General features: G+C 44.5%; 1 protein-coding gene across 1 annotated transcript; it reads left to right on the forward strand.

Annotated features, from left to right (window-relative positions):
* The first annotated feature begins 2,436 nt into the window (after window positions 1–2,436).
* Window positions 2,437–22,876, forward strand: Fam124b (family with sequence similarity 124 member B). The gene is made up of 2 exons (XM_004638154.2): window positions 2,437–3,400; window positions 20,529–22,876. Exons 1-2 carry the CDS (start codon window positions 2,669–2,671, stop codon window positions 21,147–21,149), a joined length of 1,353 nt encoding a protein of 450 aa, XP_004638211.1. The 5' UTR covers window positions 2,437–2,668; the 3' UTR covers window positions 21,150–22,876.
* The last annotated feature ends 2,370 nt before the right edge of the window (window positions 22,877–25,246 follow it).

Genomic DNA, 25,246 nt, shown 5'->3' on the forward strand with positions numbered 1-25,246 from the left:
TTGAAAGCATTTATATAAATCAGATTCAAGTTATTTAGCTTTCATCCAGAATGTTTAATTTCTAAAATGTTAAGTCATACCGTGGGCCCCTGTAGCATTAGTAATTGCTTCTCTTTAGAAGAAATACATTTAAAAGGCCAGCCAGATAGCTCAGCAGACTAAAGTGCCTGCTTAGGCAGACACAGGGACTGGGGTTCAATCCCCAGAGTGCCACGCCAGCCCTGCCGCTGGGGCACGCTGAGATGGCGATTGAGACTGGGCATGGTGGTGCGCATCTGTAATCCCAACACTTGAGAGGCTAAAAATAGGAGGACCACTATGCGTCTGATCTATGTAGTGAGACCCTGTAGATTCTGTACTAAATACAAAACAAAACAAAACATTTAGAAAACGTGCCTGTCCACATCTTTTTAGGAACACATGTATTGAGATAAGAAATGATTTTAAAGTGTATATTTACAGCACCTTCTGGGATTACATTTAAAGTTAGCAACACTGCAGTGGTTTCCCATTAGCAGCAGAATCTCTTGCCCAGCCCTGTAGCAATAGTCTTAAGATGGGATGTCTAGCAAGATCATGAAACTTAACATTATGGCCTGAAGGTGCATCCACTTTCCTACAAATGACTCAGGTTTATCTTTTTTCTGGCAGTGTAGTACTCCCTTGTAAATGTGTGGAAATAGCACATTTTCTTTATCCACGCAGCTGTGAATGGACGTGTAGCTTGCTTCTAAGCTTACACACACTCACGAATTGTGCTAGCAAGAATATTCCCTCCAGGAACGTGAACGTTATGTGCTGCAGACACGTACCCACGATGAAGAGATAGCATCGTAACACTGACCCAGAAGACACAAGATGAAAACAAATCTTTCTGTCAGACTTCTGCAGTCCCCCTAATGAGCCCTGACTGGTCTATAAAAGCTAATGTGTGTCGGTCCCTTTATTGGAAATAAAGCATCCAGAGAGGCTGGAGAAAAGGGTCCCAGCAAACCGCAGCTTCAGAAGCAGGCGCCCCCTCACCTGCAAGGGGCCCGAGATGTTGAACGAGATCCTCTTTGCTTCCTCACACTTGCTTCCTGCAGCCTTAAGCTCTTGCACCCCCCCCCCCCGCCCCATCTCTCTGATTCCTCTTCTGCCGTCTGCCTGCGCAGCACCTGCTGGCCCGGATGGACTGTCTTTCTTCACATCCTCACCTTGGTGAATTCTTCCTATGCCATCTCCCCCTCCCTCCGCACGTCATCTTGCTTGACACATTCTTCCTGAAGATCATTCAGTGTAAGATTTGGCCACAGAAGCTCTGGCCAAAACATGTCAACTAGAACCTTATCACTGTGGAGAAAAATCTAGGCTGGATTTGCAGGCCACAGGCAGGTAGTGCTGCCTGAGCTCAAGTCTTCCCTCATCTGTTTCTGAGCTCTTCCACGGCTCAGTTGCTTCATTAGTAACTGAGGACTAATAGTCCCTCCTTAGCTTTGTTGGATGATAAATCAATTTATAAAAAAATTTTAGGATAGTTAATGACTACACAGGAGAGCCTCAAAGATATAAGAAACTTGAAACTGGAAAGCCCATTCTTTCTGAAGCATCCATAGGAATCAAGGGTGACTTAGTTGTTCAATGATGTTTTATTCATTTATTTAAATTTTACCAGTACATGTTTGCAGCGCTGTATACAGTGCCTACACTCATGGTAGAGGGTAGATTTTTTTTTTTTTTTTTTGTATTTTAGGGAAGGGTCTACAGGGTGTTCAGGGTTTCACTACTAGACCATGCCCAGTCTCAATTGCTGTCTCAGCGCGCTCCGGGGCTGGGACCTGCACAGTAGGCCCAGGGTTCGAACCCCAGGTCTCTGTGCCTGCCTGCAGGCTTTTTAATGTGCTGAGCTATTTGGCCGACACTGAGAGTTGATTGATGTACAACAACCTTCTTTTTTACCCCTTTCCACTCCAGATGCCTTTTTAGTGCATTCAACCTCTTCAGTAAAGCAAATCATCTTCAGTAAAGTCTAAATTACTTGGATTAAAACATTCTCTGTTCATGTCCTAGCACAAAATATTGAAAACCAAAATGAACTACAAGGGGGAGAAAAAAAGAGAGAAAAAAAAGAAAGAAAGAAAGAAAGAAAAGAAAGAAAGAAAAAAAGACCAAAAGAGGAGGGAAAAAGCTGGCGAGGGGACAGGGCTGGGGAGTTGTCAGGCGTCATTGTGTTCTGGTGGCCCGGCAGCCTTCTGTAAACACCAGGAGAGGAGGGTAGGAAATCAGAGCCCGGAACGATCGCTATCAGCCGGGCAGAGCTGCTCCTTTCTTCCTGGTCATTTCCCTTCCCCAGTGTCTGTAGGAACCACCCGCTCGGGTGGTTCTCAGGATTGTAGGTTTTGAGGTCAAACAGGAACCCTGGGGCATGCCTGGAAAAGCTGAACAAGCGGTGGCAGCCTGCGCAGGCCGGATGACTCGGAGCCTCCGCTGTCTGCGCAGCCCCGGCCTGGGCGACACACGCCTCCCAGTCATCAGCAGCCAGGAGCGCAGTGACCCCTGCGACGCTCTGTCCTGAAGCAGCTGGTACAGCTGAGGGTCTTCTGAGGGGACCCTAGGGGACCTCGCCCACCCTTCGTTCATCGCGCAGCCTCGGGCAGCGAAGCCTGCCCTGTGTCCTCCCTCGGTCTCCATGCAGGACACGCGGGAGCAGCTGCCCGTGACTGTCCACCTGCTCGCCGACTCTGGCCACGGCTCCTTGCTGCAGCAGGCTCTGGACCAGCTCCTGGACTGCATCTGCCCTGAGGTGCGCCTCTTCCTGGTGTCCGAGCGGATGAAACCCTTGAAATGCTACGAGAAGTGCCACCCTCGGCGTTCCAGGTTCCCCAGCATGTCCGTTCTGCTCTTCTTGCAGGACAGTCCGGGAGAGGAGCGGCTGCTCCGTGCCCTGGAGGTCCTGCGGCAGCCGCCCTGGCAGTACTACCCTCCCCAGGACGCACAGGGGAGGCTGGGTCCCCACCTCCTCGCCAGCCAGGAGTTCTACAGCCTGGACAGCCAGATGCCCATCTGGGGTGTGAGGCAGGGGCCTGGTGGCGCGGAGCTCGTCAGGCTGACGCTCTACTGCAGCTTCGACAACTATGAGGACGCCGTCAGGCTCTATGAGATGATCCTGCAGCAGGAAGCTACTGTGCACAAGACCAACTTCTGTTGCTTTGAGCTCTGCGCCACTGAGAGCTTCTCCGTGCAGCTTTCCCTGAAGCAGCTGCCCCCGGGGACAGCAGTGGACCCCAAAGAGTCTTCAGTGCTGCAGTTCAAGGTTCAGGAGATCGGCCAGCTGGTGGCTCTTCTACCCAACCCATGTGTCCCCATCAGCAGCACCCGGTGGCAGACCCAGGACTATGATGGCAACAAGATTCTGCTACAGGTATGTCTCCTTCACCCTTGCGGTCTTGCTCAGCCCTTTAGGACTGACTTGTTTTATGCCTTAAAGGGTGAGTCAAGTCTAGTGGTCCTCCAGCTTGGTTGCACATTAGGACCCCAGGAACTGTCTGAGATTTCCATGCCATGACTGACCCAAGACAGTTGGGCCAGGCTCTCTGGGGGTACCAGAGATTTTTTTTTTTTTAAATCTTGGATGATTCTAATATGTAGTGTGGTCAAGAGTCACCAGTCTAATACAATCTCCCTTGGGACAAATAAAGAAGTCCAGACTCAGCGACCTTGTGGCTGACAGGCAGTTTGTAGTAGAATTCGATGTCGCTCCCTCCCTAAATTGCTCTGGCCATACAGGAGGACTCCTGTGCCCACTCTAAAGGCAGGATCAGTGAGCCTTTCTATCTGCTCTAAAGGAGCTCAACTCATCGATATGTTTGGGAGGTTAAATTTGTAGGACTAGGGCTTAGGTTCTTCATAAACTCGGGGAAGGGGATGTTGGCATTTTTCACAGTAAAACTTGATGTCTATGCAAAATTATACAACATTCATAAAATTCATCATTAAGATAGTACCCAAAATTTAGTTTTTACTACAATTGTTCCTATTATGTGTAAATTAAGGGATTTTTCCCAATGGGTAATTTTATTTAATCCTTATAACAATCTACAAAGTCCCCATTTTTCCTAATTTACAGATGAGAAAATGAGGTATGAGAGGGTCTGGTTACTCACCCAAAATACAGCTGGGAAGTGTATCATCTTTGCAGTCCGTGTGCCTAGCGAACCTTGTAGCACAGCATTCTACAGATGTGTGTGTGGGTAACTGCAGGGTCAGAGGGCTATCCGTGTGCTTTACAGCACCATGTTCTGTGCCTTCTCTTATTGAGAAACAGGCAGGAACCCCTTTAAGGCTTGTTGGATAAAGAAATAAGAGACTTTAGTATGAGTCATCTTTCCCTTTAGTAAACTTTGTTGTCAATGCTTTGACTTCTAAATGAGTAAAACACGGGTCCTGCTGATTCCATAATAAATGATTTCTAAATCCTTCACCTCAGTCTCAAAGGTGGATAGTCCCTCTTCTTTTAAGTTGCTTGGTATACAACTCCCTACTTTCCAAGGCATCTGCAGTTTCTCTTTCAGTCCTAGTTAATCAGCAGAATTTAAAATCGCCCTCCCTGGCAAACACCAACATAAATGTGTGTGTGTGGTGGAGGTCATGTTCTGACTCACTCGTTTTAAAGGCTAATTGATGTTTTCTTCTCTGGAGCCACAGCTCATACGATTGCTGTAGTTAGCTGGGAAAGTTGAATCAAATCTGGGGAGGGTGCAAGAGTTCTTTGGAAAGAAACAAAAACCCATGAGGGATATCAAAGTAACCCCCTTTCTCTTGGGATTGTTGTGGTCTGGTCATCTAGGTGGGTGCACATTTTCAATTTCCTTGGAGACACCAGCTTTTTCCTGATCCCCTCACAAGCTCTCAAACTTTGTGCATTCTGCTTCCCCCTCCAAGACGCTGACCTTGGTCTTCTCCCCATTGTCTCACCATACCCATGACTCCGAGCTTTTGTAAACAAAACCAGAGATTGCCTTCTGGAAAATTCTGCTCTTCACAGAAGTGCTGAGGGAAGTGTACAAAGGTAGAACAGCAGTATCAACCCATGACTATTTTGGTTTCAGTTGGGAGTGCGTTTTTCGGGATAAAAAGCCCAGCCCAAACTTTCGTGGGGTGGAGGTTGTGGAAAGGAGCCTGGTGGCTGTAGATTTGGCGTTTGTAAGTGTTGTAATCTATACCTACATGTCCTCCCAAAGCCTCATGCACTCGTATGTGGAACTTTGAGAGGTGACTGGATCATCGGGGCCAAAACCCATCATTGGGTGAGTTTATAATCAAATGTGGTTTAGGAGATGAATCCCAGTTCCTGGACATTTCTGGGGTATGGCCTGGAAGGAGCTATTTCCCTTTCTCTGCTTGCTGGCTGTGAGCAGCTTTCCTCTGCAATGTCCCTCTGTGGTGCCACCCTGCCTTGGAGCCAGCTGACTATGGCTTGGGCCAAAGGAAACCACTCCTACTTTAAGATGTAGGTGTTGGGTATTGTGTCTCCGCTAAAAAAAAAAAAAAAAAAAAAAAAAAAGTAACAGAGACTATAAGTAAGTGCAGGCCTTAAACAGCAGGCTAGATCCAGCTCTGACCCCTGCTGACTTTGTTTCAGCTCTGTCATCAGATGGGCTTCCCCTTCTGAGATGGCCAGCTGGCCACTGGTGTCTCTGAGGACCGTGTCCTTCACGTGGGCTCTCAGCACCTCACCCAGCCATGGTCACAGCATTCTGGATTCCAGCGCTGTTGGACTGGGTTGGATCCACTTGTCTCATCTACATCAGTGGTGATGGTCAGGAGAAAGGGGCTGAGGGGACTGGTGTAATCCTGGGGAGGAGGGTCTGCTTTCTGCTTGGATTCTGTGTTGAGCCAGACTGACTCTGACCCTCATGGAGGGTGAGGAGCACAGTGAAGAGCAGAGCTGAGGAGATGGATGACGGATGTCCACCAAAAAATAAGAAAAACATTGATGGAAAATCATAAGCGCAAATTAACCACCGATTAAGCTCTCCAGAGATATTCCTTTCCCAGGGCCAGCATGATGGAAGCACTCAGGGGTCTGAGTGTGGGGTGCTAGGCCCCAGGGGTCATGGAAAAGTGCTCCTGAGCGGGACACCTGCCATGCGTGAGTGATGACACAGAAGAAGTTCGCCGGTTGGAGAGGGAGGAACATGTTCCTGGCAAAGGAGTTGATGGGGTGCCTGACTGAGAGTCCGTGTGGCCGGAGTGAAGGGAATGGGTAGCCAGAGAGACCAGGCTACCAGGAGCAGGCTGTCATAGGATGTAAGCACCAAGAGGGCGGGGTCTTTTTATCTTATGCCAGCTAAGCTTGCACCTACCTGAGTGACAAGTGGTAGGCAGGGACATAAATACATTTACTTATTTATTCACTTAATTATTTATTCACACATTTATTTGTGGCTCTGTAGATGGACCGATCCATCTACATGCTAGCCAAGTCCTCTACCACTCAGCTACATCTCCAGTCCTTTTTTTTTTTTTTTTTTTGCTTTATTTTAAGGTAGTATCTCAATAAATGATGCGAGCTGGCCTTCAGCCTCCACAGTGGCCAGGAGGAATGCCTTGTAAAAGAGCTTCTATTCTAATGTTAGTGTCACATGTGGTCACTGGTGGGTCCCACGAATGATGATGATGTGTATAACCAGCCCCGTGGGAATCAGAGGAGGGCTATTTTGGAGGGGCTGTGGAAAGGAGAAGCTGCAAGAGACCATGCAAAAAAAGGGCAAGTGTCCTCTGTGTGTCTCAAAGGCTGGGCTGGCAAGAGAGCTCAGAAGACTAAGCCCTGCCTAGGCAAGCACGGGACCAGTGTTCCATCCCCACCATCACGTGCTGCACGGCCCTGCCCTGGGCATGCTGAGCTGGCCATTGAGACTGGTCATGGTGGCGCAGGCCTGTAATCTCAGCACTGGTGAGGCTGAAAACAGGAGAGTCACAATGAGTCCGAGCTGCATAGTGAGACCCTGTACCAAATACATAAAAAAAAAAAAATCTCAAAAGCATGTGTGTAATGTCAGTGTGCTAAGGTGATGCAGTCTCAATTGAGCAAGTGTTTTTGTCAAAGCAACTACAGGCAGCATCTCCACTTAGCTGCTTCTGGTTCTTTCTGTTCTACAGTCAGGCCCTGTTGTCTAAAGACACATTCTTTGTACTTTTTATAAAATTGCACCCAACTTGCTGTACTTAGAGCCTCTCTTCCCGGGCTTACCTGCTGTCACCTATCTCTTGAGCTCCCCCTGATTTAGACAATGCAATTGTAGATCCTTTGACATTGGCATCAGGATTCCGGCAGACACAAAATTCCAGGTCACTGATGAGCTTATTCTGCTTGCTGTTCAGTGAGGAATAGTAAATCAGAAAGGTGAACTGACCCTGGAAGTTACGTAGAATGTCCTAGCAGACTTTAGAGTATGGGATGAGGCAGCCATGCCGTGGTGTGGCAGTTGGGACTTAAGTGCCCCTCAAAGGGTATGTGCTCAAGGTTTGGCCCCCAGCTTGGCACTATGGGACATAGTGGGGCTTTAAGTGGTGGGGCCTGGTGGGAGGTCCTCAAGTCACTGGGGTGAGCCCCTGAAGAGGATGGTGGGAACCAGACCCCTTTCCATGAGTGCTACTTGATCAGAGCCTTCAAAGTGGAGAATTAAGAAGGAAATTCAAGATGTCCTTGGGTAAGGTGGAGTTGCAGAGATAGATACGTACAGTGGCACATATTCATTTTTATTTATTTATTTTTTTGCTGAACCAGGTATTGAACTCAGGCCCTTGTGCTTGCCAGGGAAGTGCTTCTTCTACTGAGCCATCTCCCTGGCCCCAGTGGCACATATTCACTCCTAAGACGTGATGAAATTCTGATAAATGGTATAACATGCATAAGCTTAAAGACATTATGCTAAGTGAAATAAGCCAGACACAAAATGACAAATGTCACGTGATTGCACTCCCATGAGACACCTGGAATAGACAAGTGCCTAGAGACAAAAAGTAGAGCAGTAGTTACCAAAGGCTGCAAAGAGGGAGGAATGGTGAGTTTGGTTTAATGAATACAAAAGTTCTGTTTGGGGTAATGGACAATTCTGACAATGGATAGTGCTGAGGTCACATGACATTGCAAATGGACTTCATGATGCTGAAATGTACAATATAAAAATCGTTAAAATGGTAAATTAAGTATCCTATGCACTTTGGCAAAATTTTTAAAAAGATGACCTACTAAAGTTTTTAAGAGGTGAAAATAGTAAAGCTTTCTTATGTGTATTTTACCACAATAAAAATAATTAGCTAATTTTTTTTCAAGAAAGAAATATAGATGGAGTGCAAGTGACTCAAAGCAGGATTTAAAGAAAGCCATTCACTCAGGATTTTAGAGAAGGGACAGATGTGGTTGAAGCTAGACTATGTCACTGACAGCAGTAACTGTACCCATCGGATAGGACTCACTGATTAGGGATAGGCTGGGCACTTCAGATGTGACTTCAGCCATCCAGTTGAGAGTCACTGAATCCTTAAAACAGAACACTCACATTGTAAACATGGAGTTAGACATGAGTGGCATTTCAGGGATGGAGATGGACAGGATATGGCACCTTTTAGACATAGAAGGCAAAGAAGAGGGAGGCGACAGCAAATCTGGACACACCGTACTGGGCTTTAAAACTTGCTGGTTGTATTTGTCATCAAGACATTATACCTGACACATGCAACGTGCAGGAGGAAGGTTTATTAGGGCTCACACAATTGGTTCATAGTTGACTGGCTCCAAGGCTGGAAGGTGCTGTGGAAGGACCTGGCAGACAAAAGCTTGTCTTGTGGAGCCTGGAAGCAGAATGGGAAGAGACAGCGAGGGAGTCTAGCCTCTGGGTCTGCCCACCAGGCTCTCCCCCAACACCATGCCAGCTTAGTGCCCCCATAATCTTATCACCTTCCACAAGCTGGCTGTAAGTGTGAGACTCTTGGAGAACATCTAGATCTAAGCCACAAGGCTGTTCTTTCGGATGCAGACATTTCACAGCAGGTGGCTACTGAGGGCTGGAGTGGTGGTTGAAACCCAGGGAAGGAACAACATTAGCATGAAAGAGAGTGTGGGAGTGAGAAGAGATGAAACAGGACCTGGAATATGTCCCTACTTCAAGAGAGGAGAGGAAAAAAGAACCAGTGCATAGAAAGTAAGAAGGAATGACCAGAGAGTAGAAGATTGTGGTGTCACAGGACTCAGTTTCTTTGATTGTGGCATGTGGCTTCTCTGCTGTGCTACAGCAGGTCCCTTGCTTCTTCCATACTGAACTTCTCAGCAGGCTGGTGGGCACTGGTTGTGTTGCTGTTGCCCCTTGAGAGGTTGGCACGTGATGCAGGTCCTGGAAACTCCTCCCACCTGTGCACCCCCTCTGAGCTTATTGAAGAATTCATACATCATTGGTTCCTGGATGTAATTTTAACAAGATTTTTCTGCAGAACTCTGTGGCTCAGGGCCTTTGTGGGTCTCTTCCAGGTCATCTCCACACATGCTGATAGGCAACTCAGAGTGGAAGGAGGATGGTTCCCTCTCATCCCCTCTAAGACCACTTTCAGGTCTTTGATCAAGAAGACCATGCCTCAGGCTGACTGAAATGGGAGAGTTCATGCCAATCACAGCTCAGCTCACTGCCGACCACTAGGAATGATCTCCCATTCTTGGGACCTGGGTGGGACAGATCAATTCCATGAGCCCAGCACTGGTGCAGTCCAGGGTTTCCGGTCTCTCAGCAGATGGTGCTTGTCAGACAACTGCTCTGGGGGAATTTTCCTGCCTTGTTCTCCCACATGAGCCAAGCTCACATCTGGGCACCCTTCCTGCAGCCCCTGAGCCCGCTCTCTGGATGTGCTCAGTCAGCATGAGTGGGGTCCCCACAGCTCCCGAGATGCAGCCATGTGGGAGGAAATAAGTAGGAAGGAAGATTCTCTTTCACACATACACTTCTCTTTCCTCCTCTCCAGTGATGACCTGTTCCTGCACTGTATGTTGTCTTCTAGATCTTTGGTGGAGTTATTCTGTATTTGCCCTGTTCAATATGGCAGCTGGTGGCCACAGGTGGCTATTGAGCACTACAAATATGGCCAGTGGTGCTGAAGAAAAAAACCACTAATTTTATTTAGCTTTAATAATGTAAGACTCCCCCTAACATCATGAACAAGACAAGGATGTCCACTATTACCTCTTCTGTTTAATACACAGTACCCAAAACATTAGCCAGAGCAATTAAGCAAGAGAAAGAAATAAAAAGGATACATATAGGAAAGGGAGTATTTAAATCATCACTATTTGCAGATGACATGATACTCTACATTGAAAGACCCAAAGAACTCCATTAAGAAGTCTCTTAGAATTATTAATGAACTTCAGGAATGTAGCAGGATGCAAAACTAGCACACAAAAATCAGTAGCATTTGTGTACCCAAACAAGGAATGGAAAGAAGCAAATTATGAAAATAATACCACTCACAGTAGCTTCGAGAAAAATGAAAAGCCAAGGAATTAATCTAGCCAAAGAAGTGAAGGGCCTTTACAAAGAAAACTACAGCATTCTGAAAAAGGAGATTGAAGAGGACATCAGAATATGGACAGATGTCCCCTGCTTGTGGATAGCCAGAATCAATATGGTCAAGGGGGCCATACTTGCAAAAAAGGTTATACAGATTTAATGCAGTCCTGTTCAAAATACCAACAGCGTTAACTTCACAGATCTAGGAAAAAACAATCCTAAGGTCTGTATAGGTCCAGAAGAGACCCAGAATAGCAGCAGCAATTTTGGGCAACAAAAGCAAAGCAAGAGGCATAGCATGTGACATCAACATGTAGCAATAAAAACAGCACGGTATTGGGACAAAAGCAGACACATGGGTCAGTGGAACAGAACTGAGGATGCAGAAACTTCCTGGACATGTACAGATATTTGTTCTTGGACAAAGGTGCCAAAAGAACATGCTAGAGGAAAGAGAGGCCATTCAACAGTTGGTGCTGGGAAAACTGGTTATCTGTCTGCAAGAGAATGGAACTGCACCCTCACCTCTCAGCATATACTAAATCAAAAGAACATGAGTCAGAGACCTAAACATTAAAACAGAAATATCAAACCTACTGGAAGACAAAACTGGTAAAACACCTTGGTACAGGAAAGGATTTTCTAAGAAGAATCTCAATTGCACAAGAAATAACAGCAAAAATCAACAAATGGGATTATATCAGTCTAAAAGGCATATGTACAGGAAAAGAATCAGTAAGTAGAGTGAAGAGACAATCTACAGAATGGGAAATGTTTTTGCCAGCAACTCTTCACACATAGAACTAATATCTATAATATATAAAGAAATAAAAAATTAAACCACCCAAAATTAAAAACCCAATCAAGAAATGGGCAAAATAAATAGAATAGACACTTCACAGAGAAGAAATACAAATGGTCCACAAATACATGAAAAAAAATTCACCATATCTGGCTACTGGAGAATTGCAAATTAAAATAATGCTTAGATTCCATCTTATACCAAAAAGAATGCTAACAGTGAAGAAATCAAACAATGACAGATGCTGGTGAGGTCGTGGTGAAAAATGAACTCTTCTACACTGTTGGTGGGAGTGTAAACTGTGAGAACCCTAATGGAAATCAGTATGGGGATTTCCCAAAGGACTGCGATTAGAAGGTTGTACAGCCCAGTACCCCTTGCCACGTATCTTCCCCAAAGAACTTACGACATCACTCCACAGTGACACATTCACGCCAATGCTTACAGCAATGCAACTCATGATAGCTAAATCCTAGAAGCAGTCTGTATGCTCATCAGCAGACAATTGGATGAAGAAAATGTGGTGTCTGCCTATGTATAAGGACTACTGCTCTGCTCTAGAGAATGGCAGATTTGACACATTTGTAGGAAAATGGATATATGAGGGAAAAAAGTCGAATGAAGTAAACCAGGCACACAAGCTTAAGTAGCACGGGACACCTCTCGTTTGAGTGAGACAAAGCACAAAGAACGAGAAGGCATGGCTAGAAGGCAGGAGGAGGTGGATCTCTTGCAATAGGAGAGTGGCCTAAGGGAAAAATAGAGAGAGGAGGAGGAGGAGGAAAAGCGAAATGAGTAGAATAAAGATATGCCACGTGCAGAAAGCCAATAATCTCAATTACTGTAAACATTACATGCCATGTCAGGAGCTAAGATCGATAATATCAACAAGAATGAAAAATGGAATAAGGGTTGGAGGGGGACAAAGAGAAGAAAGGGAAAAGCTTCAGTCTATATGCGTACCCACTCCCCAAGATGGTTGTAAACTGCCTGAACTGCAAACATGGACCAGTAAAATAAAAAATGTAAGAAAAAGTAATTTAAACTTAGTCACTGTTGTGTTGGGCAGCATTGTTCTGCGTCACTTCTAAGGCCTGTTGCTATTTAAAGCTTCTGTATGTATCCTGCGCGTAGCGTCACTGGTGGCAAAGCCTCATCACTTAAGTGTGCGATTTAGATCTTGAAAAAATCCATAGATTTGTTTGATTCAAAAAAGTCAAGCATCAGTTCCACTGCATAAGGCAGATGGACTAAGAGCTTTTAATTTATTTATTTAGTGGTACCCAGGATCGAACTTGGGACCTTGCACTGGCTGGACAGGCACTTACGCCACTGAGCTATCCCCCAGCCGTGACTAAGGTCTTTTTTAATAGTTTTGAGAGAATGGGAAGCATTCCTCTTTACTATTGAGGTTGGTTTTTAAATTCTAACTCTGAAAGTCAACTTGCCTGAATTTCAAAGCATCTGTTATTTGTAAATCCTCCTTTTTACCGGACCTCCACACCTAATCAGGGACCAACTGTTTTAATTTTCCTTGCTTCTTCCACTTTCTTCCCTGAAGCTCACATAACTTCAGATGTGCACTATGATTATGGTGTTTTAACTCTGCTTAATTCTAGGAATCTGGCTTTACCTTACACTCCACTGTTAAAGCATGTCCCTAGGGGCTGGGGAGATAGCTCAGCAGTCTAAGCATCTGCCTGGTAAGAGCAAGGACTGGGTTTGATCCCCAGCACTGCATGCCATGGTGACCCTTGAACTGGGTGTGCTGTCTGGGCCCTGAAACCGGGTATGGTGGCACATGCCTTTAATCCCAGCACTGGGGAGGCTGAGACAGGAGGATCACTATGAATCCAAGCTGCATAGTGAGACTCTACCAAATAAATAAATAATTTAAAAAAATTAAAAAAATAAAACCATGTTCTTAAATGATGGGCTGATTTATCTTCCTTGTCAGCTCAGTAACAAAAAACAGAGCAAATAAACCCCAAGCTCACTTGGTTGGGTTCTGAGGCCCTTCCCGGTTGGCTTCTCTCTGGCTCTCTCCTGCTGCTGCTCATTCTTTGGCTGTCTCCACCTTTTCTCCAGAACTCCAGGCTCACTTCATCTGTGGTTTCTTTTTCCCTTTTGAAAAATTCATTCTTTCTGTTGTGCTAAGTTCTACATACAACTATTATCATTTTTACCTTTAAACATTTCAGGAAGTTGTCTTTCCTTTTTAAAAAATTGGGCAACTACCCAGAACGTTGAGCCTATCATTTTAACCACTTTCAGTATGCATTTCAGGGGCAGTGAGTTCATCTGAAATGTCATGCAACATCACCGTTGCCCAGTTTCGGAATTCTTCATCACCCTAAACAGAAACTTTATTAAACCAAACTTTCCACCCCACCCTCCTTCAGCCACTGGTGACTACTTTCTGTCTCTAGGCACTTGGCTATTCTAGGAGCTCCATGTGATTGCAATCATGCAATATTTGTCTTTTTGCACCTGGCTTATTTCACCTAGCACATTGCTTTCAAGGTTATGCATGTCATGACATTTAACAGAATTCCATTGCTTCTTTGGGCTGAATAGTATCCCTTTATGTGTACGTCTGCATCCATATGCTGCGGGAACAGCGCCTTATCCAAGGACATCTTTACTTTCCCTTTCACTCTCCATCTTTAAAACGCTGATCAATGTGTTCTCCTTATTGAAACCTCCTGTGAAGCCGAAAGGCATATAAACTCCTGTTCCTAACCAGAACATTCGACACCTAAGTCTTTGTAACACATAACTGATTACATGTTTTCCCATTCTTGTAATGCGAGACTTTTCAGATCTCTTCTTTCATGATTTATGAAATAAATCTTTATTTCTAGTAGGACACTAGGCAGAGAGCTCCTCCTCACATATCTGTTGATTGACTGACTGCTTATTTTTAGGAAATGAGCTTGTGTATTTACAGAAGACATATATGTGGTAGATGTCAGTTTGGTTTAAGCCAATGTGTGGTTCTATTTGTCTCGTCAACAGATATTTAGCAATGTTTACCTTCATGTTCTTTCCAAACCATTTCAACCAAAAGCTAGAGTTACCCTTGAAATAAGTCATTTCTTGTTTTTTCTGGTATTTCTCGTGGACTCCTTTTTCTCCAGAGTTTCCCAGTGGTCCTTGAATTGCACTACGCTCTCTCACCTCCTTTTTATGTCCATGCGGGTGTACCTGTGCTTCTCCACTCTCACAGTTCCTGGGCCTTGCAGCCCAAAGAAGGCTTTGCTCAGAGCTCCAGCTGCTGCAGAACAGCAGGTTGACACCAGCAGCTCAGGCCAACTGATGGAAAGGAGAACTTCTCAGAAACATCAGTTCATTGGAAAAAGACTGGTTTAAACTCTTAAATAAGCCTGGTGCTGTTCTGGGGATTCTCATTATCTCTACCATTCATTCCCAGACTGCCCTTTTCACCATTGCTAGAGAGATCCTCTTGCCTGTCTTCTGGAAATAACTTTTACTAAGAAGCAGCTCTGTGTTGTTTTCCCTCCCTGGAATGAGCTCATCCCTCTGCAGCTTAATCATTTTCCCCGTAATGCATTTTCTTTTGTTTCTCAAGAGTTGAGTTATAAATGAGTGACAAATACTTTTCATCATGATAGTTGCTAATGTTCTCTGAGTTGAGAAAAAAACCCCAAAGCTTTCAACTTGTAACATTTTATGAATATTTCTTAGAAAGACAAGCTCCGAATGATCGGTGTATAAATGTATTGCAACTTTTTTTTCTTGGCAAGAGGAGCTTTATTCCATACTTTTATTAGATGGTTTAAGGTTCTTAGACTTGTCTTTTAACAAATTAGCACTCCTTTCTCTGATGAAGAATGTAAAAATGTCCAGCCATAATATAAAACTCCCTTGAATTGTCTTTTCTTTTTCGGTTCTGGCAATGAACTCCGGGCCCGTGTATGACTGACGTGCGTTGAATCACTAAGTTACAGGCTAAAGCCCTGAATCTTCTAATAAGACTCTATGTCTATCTACCTAAACAATAACCAAGGGCCTCTTTTTGCATTGCAAACATTCCATTCATTAACTGTTAAATTTCACTTATTTCTTAAGCAGATGTTAAATTTTTGCTTCTAATATATTAGGCAATGTTATGAACCTCAGATCTAGTTAGAAGATGTATGTAATTCCTGCTGTTCCAGATGGCAAAGTCTAGGGAAAGATATGGAGGGATAAATACCAGGAATAAAACAGTATGGGAAGTATTAGGATACAGAAAGTAGCTGGCAGGGGAAATAATGAAAAGATTAATGATGACTATTGTAGCCAATCCATATGTAACATTACCACATCCTAGGCACTGTTATTATTCAATATTCACAACAAGCATATGATGGTGGCTCTTATCTTCTTTTACAGATGAGCAAACTGTGACATAAAATGATATGTAACCATCGAAAGTCTCATAGCTAATATAAGCAGTAGAATCACTCTTTAGTGGTACCCTATGCAAATTTGGTGACATTGAAAATACTTCCAAGAAGGGGTCAGAGACTTGGTGTTGACAAAAATGAGTTTTCAGCAGCAATGGATAGAAAAGGCCCATCCCAGACAGGGGAAATAACAACACTGGCCCTGGGGAAGAGTGAGTCATGTTTCATGAATTGCAAGGAGTTTAAGTTCAGCCTGTGGAGGTTGAAAAGGAGAAAGAGGTACATTATCAGATTGGATTAGTAAGGGACAGACTATTAGGGGCAAGGTGGACCAAGCAGAAGGCTGAGATGCTATCTTTAGAAGAATAGGGGACCGCTGACATGTGGCAGTGACATCAAAGCCTGTGGCGGCAGGTGGAGAAGGAACAGTAGCAGGCGACAGGTCTGGAGGGGATTAGATGGCTGCTGAAGTGACTCAGTTGAGAGATGCTGCTGGCCTGTGCTAGGGTAGGGTTCATAGGAGTATGAACACAGAGACAGGAAGCCTGAGAGCCGTTAGAAGGCTCTGTCCACAGGCCCAGTGACCAGTCAGGCATGGGATACATAGATGGTACTTTCACTTGGGTGACATGGAGCCAGGTCTGGTGGGGCCTACAAGATGCCATCTCCTAAGAGAAAAGAGAAAGCAGAATAGATTTGAGGCAATGAAAGAGGTGAGTTTGGTGGTCTAGATGGTTTGGGGCATGTGGACTACATGGAAAGAAGTTGAATAGGGAGCTGTGACGTTTAATGCCCAGGTCCAAGCTGTAGTTATACTTTGGGGAGCCTTTATCATAATGATGAAAAGTGAAGGCAAAGATGTCTGAGATGGCTTGAGAGACATCCTTTTCCTTCTTCTTCTTCTTCTTCTTCTTCTTCTTCTTCTTCTTCTTCTTCTTCTTCTTCTTCTTCTTCTTCTTCTTCCTCTTCTTTTTGTATTTTAGGGAGGGGTCTAGAAGGTGTTCAGGGTCTCAGTACTAGATTGGATTCATAGTGATCTGCCTGTTTACAGCCTCCCAAGACCTGGGCCGGGAGATTTAACCTCTGGCTCCTGTGCCTGGTTGCAGGTGCTTTAGTCCTCTGAGCTATTTGGCTGGCCCTTAAAATATAGTATCTTTTGGTGTTGTTATTGTTTTTGGGACCAGGGATGGAACTCAGGACCTTGTGCTTGCTAGGTAGGCACTCAAGCCTCTGTGCTATCTCCCTGGCCCCTCTTAGCACTTTCTGAAGCAGCTCTGGAAGTCTTTTCCATGAGCTTCTTTATGAGCTGTGATAAAGAATATGATGAGTGCTGCTGTCAGGGGCCATGTGGCAGAGAGGCAGGCTTACAAAACAGTGCTAGGTGTCCTCACCCACCTCACTCACCAGACCTGGCATCATGTGATGTCTGGCTGTTCCCCAAAGTCAAGGTGACAGTGAAATAAATGCCTTGAACCAATTCAGGATGCAGAGGCAGCCTGCAGGATGCAACTAAAGCTCCCCAAGAGACCTCTAGAAGGGCTGCACAGAGTAGCCAGGATGATGGAACTTGGATGCCAAGCTAGGGGCATTTGGGGGGAGATTAACGGTAGTGTGTCTTTCACGGTGTAGATTTTTTTTTAAAAAGTAAGCACTCACCATATATTAAGATCCCATCTTGTAATAAAGGTTGAGTATCTGTAATCCAAAAATTTGAACTGCTCCAAAATCTGACACCATGACACCACCAATGGAAAACAGTAGTCACAGTCAAAATGCAGATACATTAAAAATGTTGCATAAGATTGCCTTCAGGTACCTGTGCATAGAACATGAAGGAATGCAGTGTTTACACTTTGGCATCAGCTCGAACTAGCTCATTATGTGTATGAAGATGTTGAGTGACATAAAAAAATGTAAAACACTTCTGGCCCTGAGTGTTTTAGATAAAGAATACTCAACTGACATGTAATAAGATATTCTTTGCTAAAACCTGACAGTTGAAAAGGAGAGACAGGAGTGCTTGCTTGGCAAGTACAACGGCCTGAGTTCAATCCCTGGTTCTGGAAAAAAAAAAGAAAGAAAGAAAAAGAAAGAAAAGAAAAGGAGAGATAGGAAGGGAAGGTAGAAGGGAGGAATGCAGGAGGGGAGGAAGGAAAGAAGGGATGAAGGGACAAATATAGAGCAAAAGTAAATGCAGGGAGAGAGTGCAAAATGAAATTAGACAAAAGAATTCCCAGAATGAGATCAGAAGGTAGGCTCTCGATGATGAGCAACAAACTCACATGGCCTCGAGTGAACTCTGAGGTATGGATTTCTGGTCCATACCAGTGGGTCCCAGACTTTATTGTGCTTTAGAACCACCTCAGGAGGTGGGAAAGTTCTTAATGCACAGATTGTATCCTGGGCTGGGGGCAGAGCATCAAGTGCAAGACCTGGGCAGCATTGTTTAATGATCCCCAGTGAGCCACCCCTTAGGTCCAATGTGCAGCCAAGCTTAGGCATCCCCGTTTCTCCCATTGGTTTGTCAGTGACCATGTCTTGAGGTACAGCAGTCATCCTTCCTCTAGTGTCCTCTGCTTACAGAGCCTGTGAACTGGCCAGGGCTGGCTGCAGCACTGCAGGACTTGGTGCCCAGGAATTCTACCTGTGAAAGCACATGGATGAGGGGGGACTCAGGTGTGTGCAGCTCTCTAGGGACAGAAGGAGTTCAGGGGCAGGATGTAGACATCCCGGAAGAGTAATTTTCAAGCCATTCTGAGATGTGTAGGGCCCTGGTGAGGGCTTTGGCAGCCACAGTGGGAGGGTAGAGGGAGGCCTGGGGCCCTGGGCAGGGGAGCTGCAGGCACAGCTAATTCACCACTTCATGTTTTAAATTTCCAGCTGAGATGCTGTTTGGGGCAAAAGACTCCATGTTCTGAGAGCGTGAGAGAATAGGAGTCATCGATCGGGAGAGAGAGCAAGGACAAGCCAATTATGGCTCATGAGCTAAAAACAGTTTTCCATTTTTAAATGGTTGGGGAAAAATTATGACACATGAAAATTATGAGATTCCAATTTCAGCATTCGTAAATAGAGTTTTATTGAAACACAGCCATGCCATGTATTTATATCTTGCCTATGGCTGCCTTGTGGCAGCGCCGGGTGTCTAGGAGCTGGTCCATATGGCCAGGAAACCTCAGCTATTTATTATGTGGCCCTTCACAGAGAGTATTTGTCAACATCTAGAGGAAGCAGTGGAAGTCTCCAGCTTTTGTTTTTGTTCTTGCACTTTGCTAATCATCACCTCTCCATTTCCATCAGAGATAAAACTGAGAGGTGAACATATGTCTATGCCGCCTCTGCAAGCAAATACTCTGTGGATGTGGGCAGTGGTGGCCTCACTTTTGACCTTCTCACTGTGGTGATTTCTGACTTCCTGCCTTGGGAGATAAATGTGTAGCATTCTTTGCTTCCCAGGTTAAGTAGATGCTTTTTAGGACAGTCTTAGTTCCCAGTAAAATTAAGCAGAAAGTAGAGTCCCTGGGTCCCTTTTCCCCCTGTCCCACAGATACCCCAACTTCTCAGCCATCAACATCCTCCCCAGAGTAGCCCAGCTGTCATAGGGAAGGAGCCTGCATTGACAGGCTATGATTGCCACAGCCCGTGGTTTACATGGGCATTCACTTGGGGTTGCACGTTCTGCAGGTTTGACAACTGTGGGGATGCCTGCGCCCTCACCGTGTCACACAGAGAACTTTCATTGCCGTCCCAGGCCTCTGCGCCCAGCTCATTCCACTGCATCTCCACCAAACCTATCAATCACTGATGCTTTCACTGTCTCCATAGTTATGTTTTAGGGAATGCCATCTAGTTGGATGCCACAGTATATGACCTTTTTAACTTGGGTTCTTCCATTAGCAGTAGGCATTTGGGGTTCTTTGGTCCCATCCTTCTTGGGCTTTGCGTGAGGTCTGGGCCTGATGGGGATGAGTGGTCCTGAATGCCAGTTTCTAAGGACTATTAACAAGATGGAGAAATAGTTTCTTTCTGAAATCCTCCTAGGGAGAGTGTTGGGTGAGGGTGCTATGCCAGGTTCCTGAGTGTTCGAGGCTGACAGATTTGAGGTGAACTGGTCTCTGGGGAGAGTATATCTACCCACAGGAGGAGAGGTTTGCTGAGGGGTGCTATACGATTGGAACCAGGGTGGAATTTTCAGGGGTTAAAAGACCAGAGCTTTTGCATAGTCCCCTTTCATTTCCTACACAGTACTAAGCCATACCCTACATAAGTGGTACCCAAGAATACAAGGAGCATTTGCTTTAAAAAGCAGTCAAATTATTACCCTGTCTGGACTAGGCTAAGAGATATATCATAATTAGCATAATAAAAATGGAGGGTCACCAACTTTAAGAGACTAAATTCCCATTTCAGTCTTTATTCTGACTGAGACCATATGGCCCCGTGGCTTTCTTCTTTCTGTGTGGCTGGTAGCCCATTATTTACAGCACCCAGGGGGCCACTGAATGACCTACTGGGAAAGTCCTTGTGTTGTTTAAAGCAATTTAAGCCATCAGAAATATGGTATTGTAAACTAGCCATTTCTTCTCTAAGTCTTACCCTTGTTGAAAAGCTACCTTAGGGAGCCAGCCAGATGCATGCCTGTAGTACCAGTACTCTGGGAGGCTGAAGCAGGAGGGGTGCAAGATGGAGCCCAGCATAGACAACTGCTCCTGTTCAAAAATCTTATCTTTGCACTCAATGGAAACTGTTTCCTTTGTCCTTTTCTCTGTCCCCCAGGTCCAGCCAAATCCTGGCCTTGGCTCCAGGAATGGCGAGTTCTCTCTTCTGAGTGACACTGCAGGAGTCAGGCTGACCTCAGTCTCTGCACAGAGAACCCTGGAGTCCAGAAGCCGGAGGAGCCGATCCAGGAAGTTCAAGGTGCATTCTCTGGAGCTACCTCAGCCCAGTGGGGCTCCAGAGGCCAGCTCTAATGGGGCCCTGAGGAGAAGCCCAGGCTGGACCACCCAGGCCAGCAGCTCAGCCACAGGTACCCAGCAGTGCCTGGCTTCTCCCCCACTCGGACTTGGGGCCAGAATGAAGAACCTTCAGGAAAACAACTGTCAGATGCTTGAGGCTGAGATGAATGTGGACACTGGGCTCACTGTTATCAGTTCAGAACCCAGGCCATGTTTCAGGAGCGGATTTGCAAAGGATCTGTGGGTCAGCCAACCATCTAGTTTATCTGGCTCTTTCTTCGAGGCGACTGCCATGACAATGAAAAGGGTCCTGAAGGAGGAACAAGTTTACCCTTTATCATTTGCTGGTCAAAGGGAGCTTGGTACAAGAAAGATGACTTCAAGATGTCCCCTTCATCTGCCAGTCCAGGGTGAAGAAAAAGAAGAAGAATTCTTTATATAACACCAAAACAAATGTGTTTTTCTAAATCAGAAGATCAAATAGAATGTTCTAGAAATAGGGCACTGACCTGAAGCTACCCGGGTCTTATCCACCTGAGGGATCTGAATGCTGCTGTGCACAGGTCGGCACTGTTTTCCTTTCAAATGTTGAAAGTGCACAGGTGCTGCAGTGGTTATTTATTTGCCAGACCCACCCAAAGGAGCACAACCAGGCACAGGGAAAAAGCCCAACACCTTGCTCCCTGGAGATGCACTAACCCAGCTGGATGCACGGAGCTCAGCGCTGAGCAGGATAATTGCATTGCATGCAAATGAAGGGGATGTGTTACCCATTACTGATTGGTGTATGCAATTTAGTTTTAATTTTCACTTGGTTTGCATAGCTCATCCCCCTGATAGCTTGAACTACTTAGTCTTGAGTGCTTTTAAATTTTTATGTGACCTCTTTTATAAGTAGGCCCTGTTTGCCCATACCCTCTTGTGATTTCGCCTTTAAAGTTTGCAGCTGGAATGAGTAAAAATGCAGGGTTTTGAAAATGGAAAACAATATATTTTATTCCTGTTTAATGAGAGAGAACACTGGGAGCTGGAAAACTGGGTTAAGAACAAATGGGAGAAGCCAAGGGATTCCTGTTCTTCAGTCTTTTGTTCTGCTCTGTGCCAAAGAGACCAGTGGTGCTTCTTATAGGCCAAGGAAAGCTACAGATGACTGGGGATCTAAGGTCCCACTGAATGTGGCAGGGAGACTGGATTGGCAGGGTCTCTGGCAGCACGCTGGTTCCTTTGGCCATATCTGAACTCCCAATGTCCTCTGACGTAGGCACCAGTCATTCAGTTATACATTCACTCAATATATCACTGTTTGGTGCCTACATCTGAGTAGAACGTCAAGCCTATGCTACACATACACTTTGTGGCCACCAAACCAAGTGATGTCTATGGTTTGCAACAATGATAAATCCGCTGTCTCCTAAAAGGGTGCTGAAGCCCAAACTTACTCCTTTAAGAACTTCTTTCATGATCCATGTCTGCTTTTGCCACTGAGGATCTGATCAGCCTTCACAATCTGGAACAGAAGACTGGGAAAATTAGGAATTGTAATTGTAATAGTAAGAGAGAAATTCTCAGTTGCCCACATGCTGATTTTTTTTCATTAGGCCTATACATAAGTTAAAAATTTTTTTGATTGTGTATTTTAGTTCACTTATAAGGTTATTGGACCCTAGGACCTTCATTTTTCCAGGGCAGCAGGGATGATATTATGTAGGATATAAATGTTAAATTAACTGGAGTTTTGCTCTTTGTAATTCTGTGTAGGAAACCTCCCTAGGCAAGTGCTGTACCACCACCGAGCTTCGCCACAAGCTCTGGCTGGATCTTCCGAAGGCCTGGATGCTTGCTAACCCCACGGGGAGAAAGTTAAACTGAGACCCAAGCTCCAGTCTTGTGGAAGCACGGGTAGGCTGGGTTTTTGCTGTCTGCCCAGAAAATGAGGCGAAGAGAGTTGCAAACAGACAGAAGTGAGACTTCTGAAGTGATTTTTTGTGTCTTTAACACATCAGTATATTCTCACTTCCGTCTTACATCTCTCTCCCAGATTCATATATGATCTTAGAAAAACAGACTGAAAACCTTTACTGTGGCAGGGGTTTCTATAACAAGAGGGTTTTTTGTTTTTCTTTTTTAAGTTTTATTTTGCTCAGTTACTGAGCTATCTTGGAAAGCACAGCAGGCAGAAGCTTTAAAATGTCCTTCTCACTTTTATTTTATTTTATTTTTTTCATTATCTGAATTTCTTCTACATCATATGTGGGTAAGAATATAGATACATGGAATAATACAGAATATTTAGAAATTCAAATTAATACCTTACGAAATTGACTTGGAAAATACTATACTCTTACGATGTCACCTATGCTGACCTATCTCAGTGTGAGTCTAATTTACAACATGATGGCTTAGAAAGGTCACCTGATGGGCAGAGGAAGCCTGGATTTTAAGCATCCGATGTATGTGACCTTGAATATGCAGGCTCTGCGATCCTCTCTGGCCTTGCCTACTGTAACAAAGGTTGTTCAAAGAATCAAGATGATGTATATGGAAGCATTCAGTCATTGTTAAGCACTAGATGTTATTATATTTTAATTTATATTATATTGTATTATTAATAAAACTAGATCTTCAGGCTCAGTTTAAAAATGCCACGAGAACTCCATTTTTCATGAAGCAAGTGTTATTAAAATTAATAAAACAATAAAAAAGGCACTGAGGTATTTTCCTATGTGCCATTATTTTTTATTTATTCACCTAACAAAAAGATAAGGTATAGTAAGTAATCACATATATCCTAGAGTTCATATCTCAAAGATATTTCTGCAATAGAATAAATTACTGGCTAATGTGATATTATGTATGAAATTAGTCAAACATAACTATACTTACACTATATTCCTTGCAATGTAATGTGGTCATTTTTCAAACCTGAGGGTTTCCTAGTGATCAGAATATATTTTATTTTTCTTCATAAGTGTATTAAAAATTAGTTGCACTGAAGTTGGTTGGTAACTTTAAACCTTATCCATAATATTTCACACTTTTTTGGCAAGGAGTACTTGAATATGTGTAAGCTTGAACAGAAATGGTAACTTTTGGAAACTCACAGTTCATTGCTTAGCAGAGCTAGAGCAAAGGATTGTGGGTGGGAGACAACACAGGGAGAGGGTTCCACTTTGGTGTATGCAAGATGGTGGGGCCAGCCACCCCCAGGGGACCCCTGTGCCTCTGCTGAAGTGGAACTTTGGAAAATCTAGGTATTTCTGTCACATTTGCAACAATCCACTGAGCAGTACCAGGGTCATGATGAGTGGAAGGGGCATGGGTGGGAAACCCTTCTTCCTTTCCACCCTCAAGACTACAGGAAGAAGAAACACAAGAAGAGAGCGGAGGAGCCACAGACACACCACTCCTTTCTGTTGGCTGAAATCTCTGTGCTCCAAGCAGAAAGGCCAGCGATAACTCAGAGCTGCCCACCTGTCTCCAAACACCCATGCGTTGGGTTTCCCTCCCCTTTCTTTCCTCTTCATTCCCTCTCCTCCCTCTCTTTCTTTCCATTCCTTTCCCCTTGATGCCCTCCTTTCTCCTGCTTCCTTGCTTCTGTGAGTTTGACTCTTTCCAGGCCTCACTCTGTTCTAAGGTTTTCTTCACTGCATCTCCCAGGTTCCCTTAAAGGCAGCCCTCAGCTGCATCTTCTAGAAGAAGGGAAGTATCCTTCACTGAACTGCGGGAGAATGAGGAGGAGGAGGAGATACTCTCAAAGAACAAGCTCCCTAAGTCCAATTTCTTATTCAGGTGCTCCTCTGACCCAACCCACCTTCCTTGGAAGGAAAGGTGGCTCCTCCTCATGGTGCTCTCCTTTCTCTGAGGTCTGAAAAGTTTCTTGAGTGGCTTACACAGTTAGCAAGATTTAAAATTCCTGGGTACATCATGGGAAAAAACCCTCAGCACAAAATTAGGATTTATGTTATTAAGCAGTGGATTTAAATTTTACTTTGAACTATATCATCTAAAAAGTCTTTTTCTTTTCCCCCCAAAGAATGCTTGAGTTATTGAAGACACAACTAAGTAACTACTACACAAATCAGTATGGAAATTCTTCAAGAAGCTAGGATTGGAGGCCCCATTCTACCCAGCTATTCCCCTCCTGGGTATTTTTCCAGAAGAACTGAAAACACCATACCACAGCGATATATGTGCACCCATGTTTACAGCAGCACAGTTTGTATTAGATAAATCTTGGAAACAACTCAATGCCTATCAACTGAGGAATGGATGTGGTATTTTTATACAATGGAATATTACTTACTATGAAAAAGATAAACTTGAGGCTTGTATAGGTAAATGGATGCAACTAGAAAGTATACTCATAAGTGAAATGATCAGACCTGCATGTGTAAACACCATATTGTCTCCCTAGTGTAAAAGCCTGAAAGAATAAATAAAATCTCAAAGGTACAATAGATGCTGCAAAATGGAAAGAATTTGTTCAAAGGGAAGGAGAAACTGGGATGAAGGAAAGGAGAAAAGAAAGAAAAAAAGAAG

Source organism: Octodon degus, unplaced genomic scaffold (genome assembly GCF_000260255.1).
Source record: "Octodon degus isolate 3935 unplaced genomic scaffold, OctDeg1.0 scaffold00096, whole genome shotgun sequence".
Lineage (NCBI taxonomy): Eukaryota > Metazoa > Chordata > Mammalia > Rodentia > Octodontidae > Octodon > Octodon degus.

What these genes read in the sequence shown, in the direction of transcription:
- Fam124b (XM_004638154.2), top strand. Translation starts at nt 2,669, where the DNA reads ATGCAGGACACGCGGGAGCAGCTGCCCGTGACTGTCCACCTGCTCGCC. An exon ending in GCAACAAGATTCTGCTACAG is followed by an intron (nt 3,401 to 20,528) that starts GTATGTCTCCTT and finishes TCTGTCCCCCAG; the next exon opens with GTCCAGCCAAATCCTGGCCT.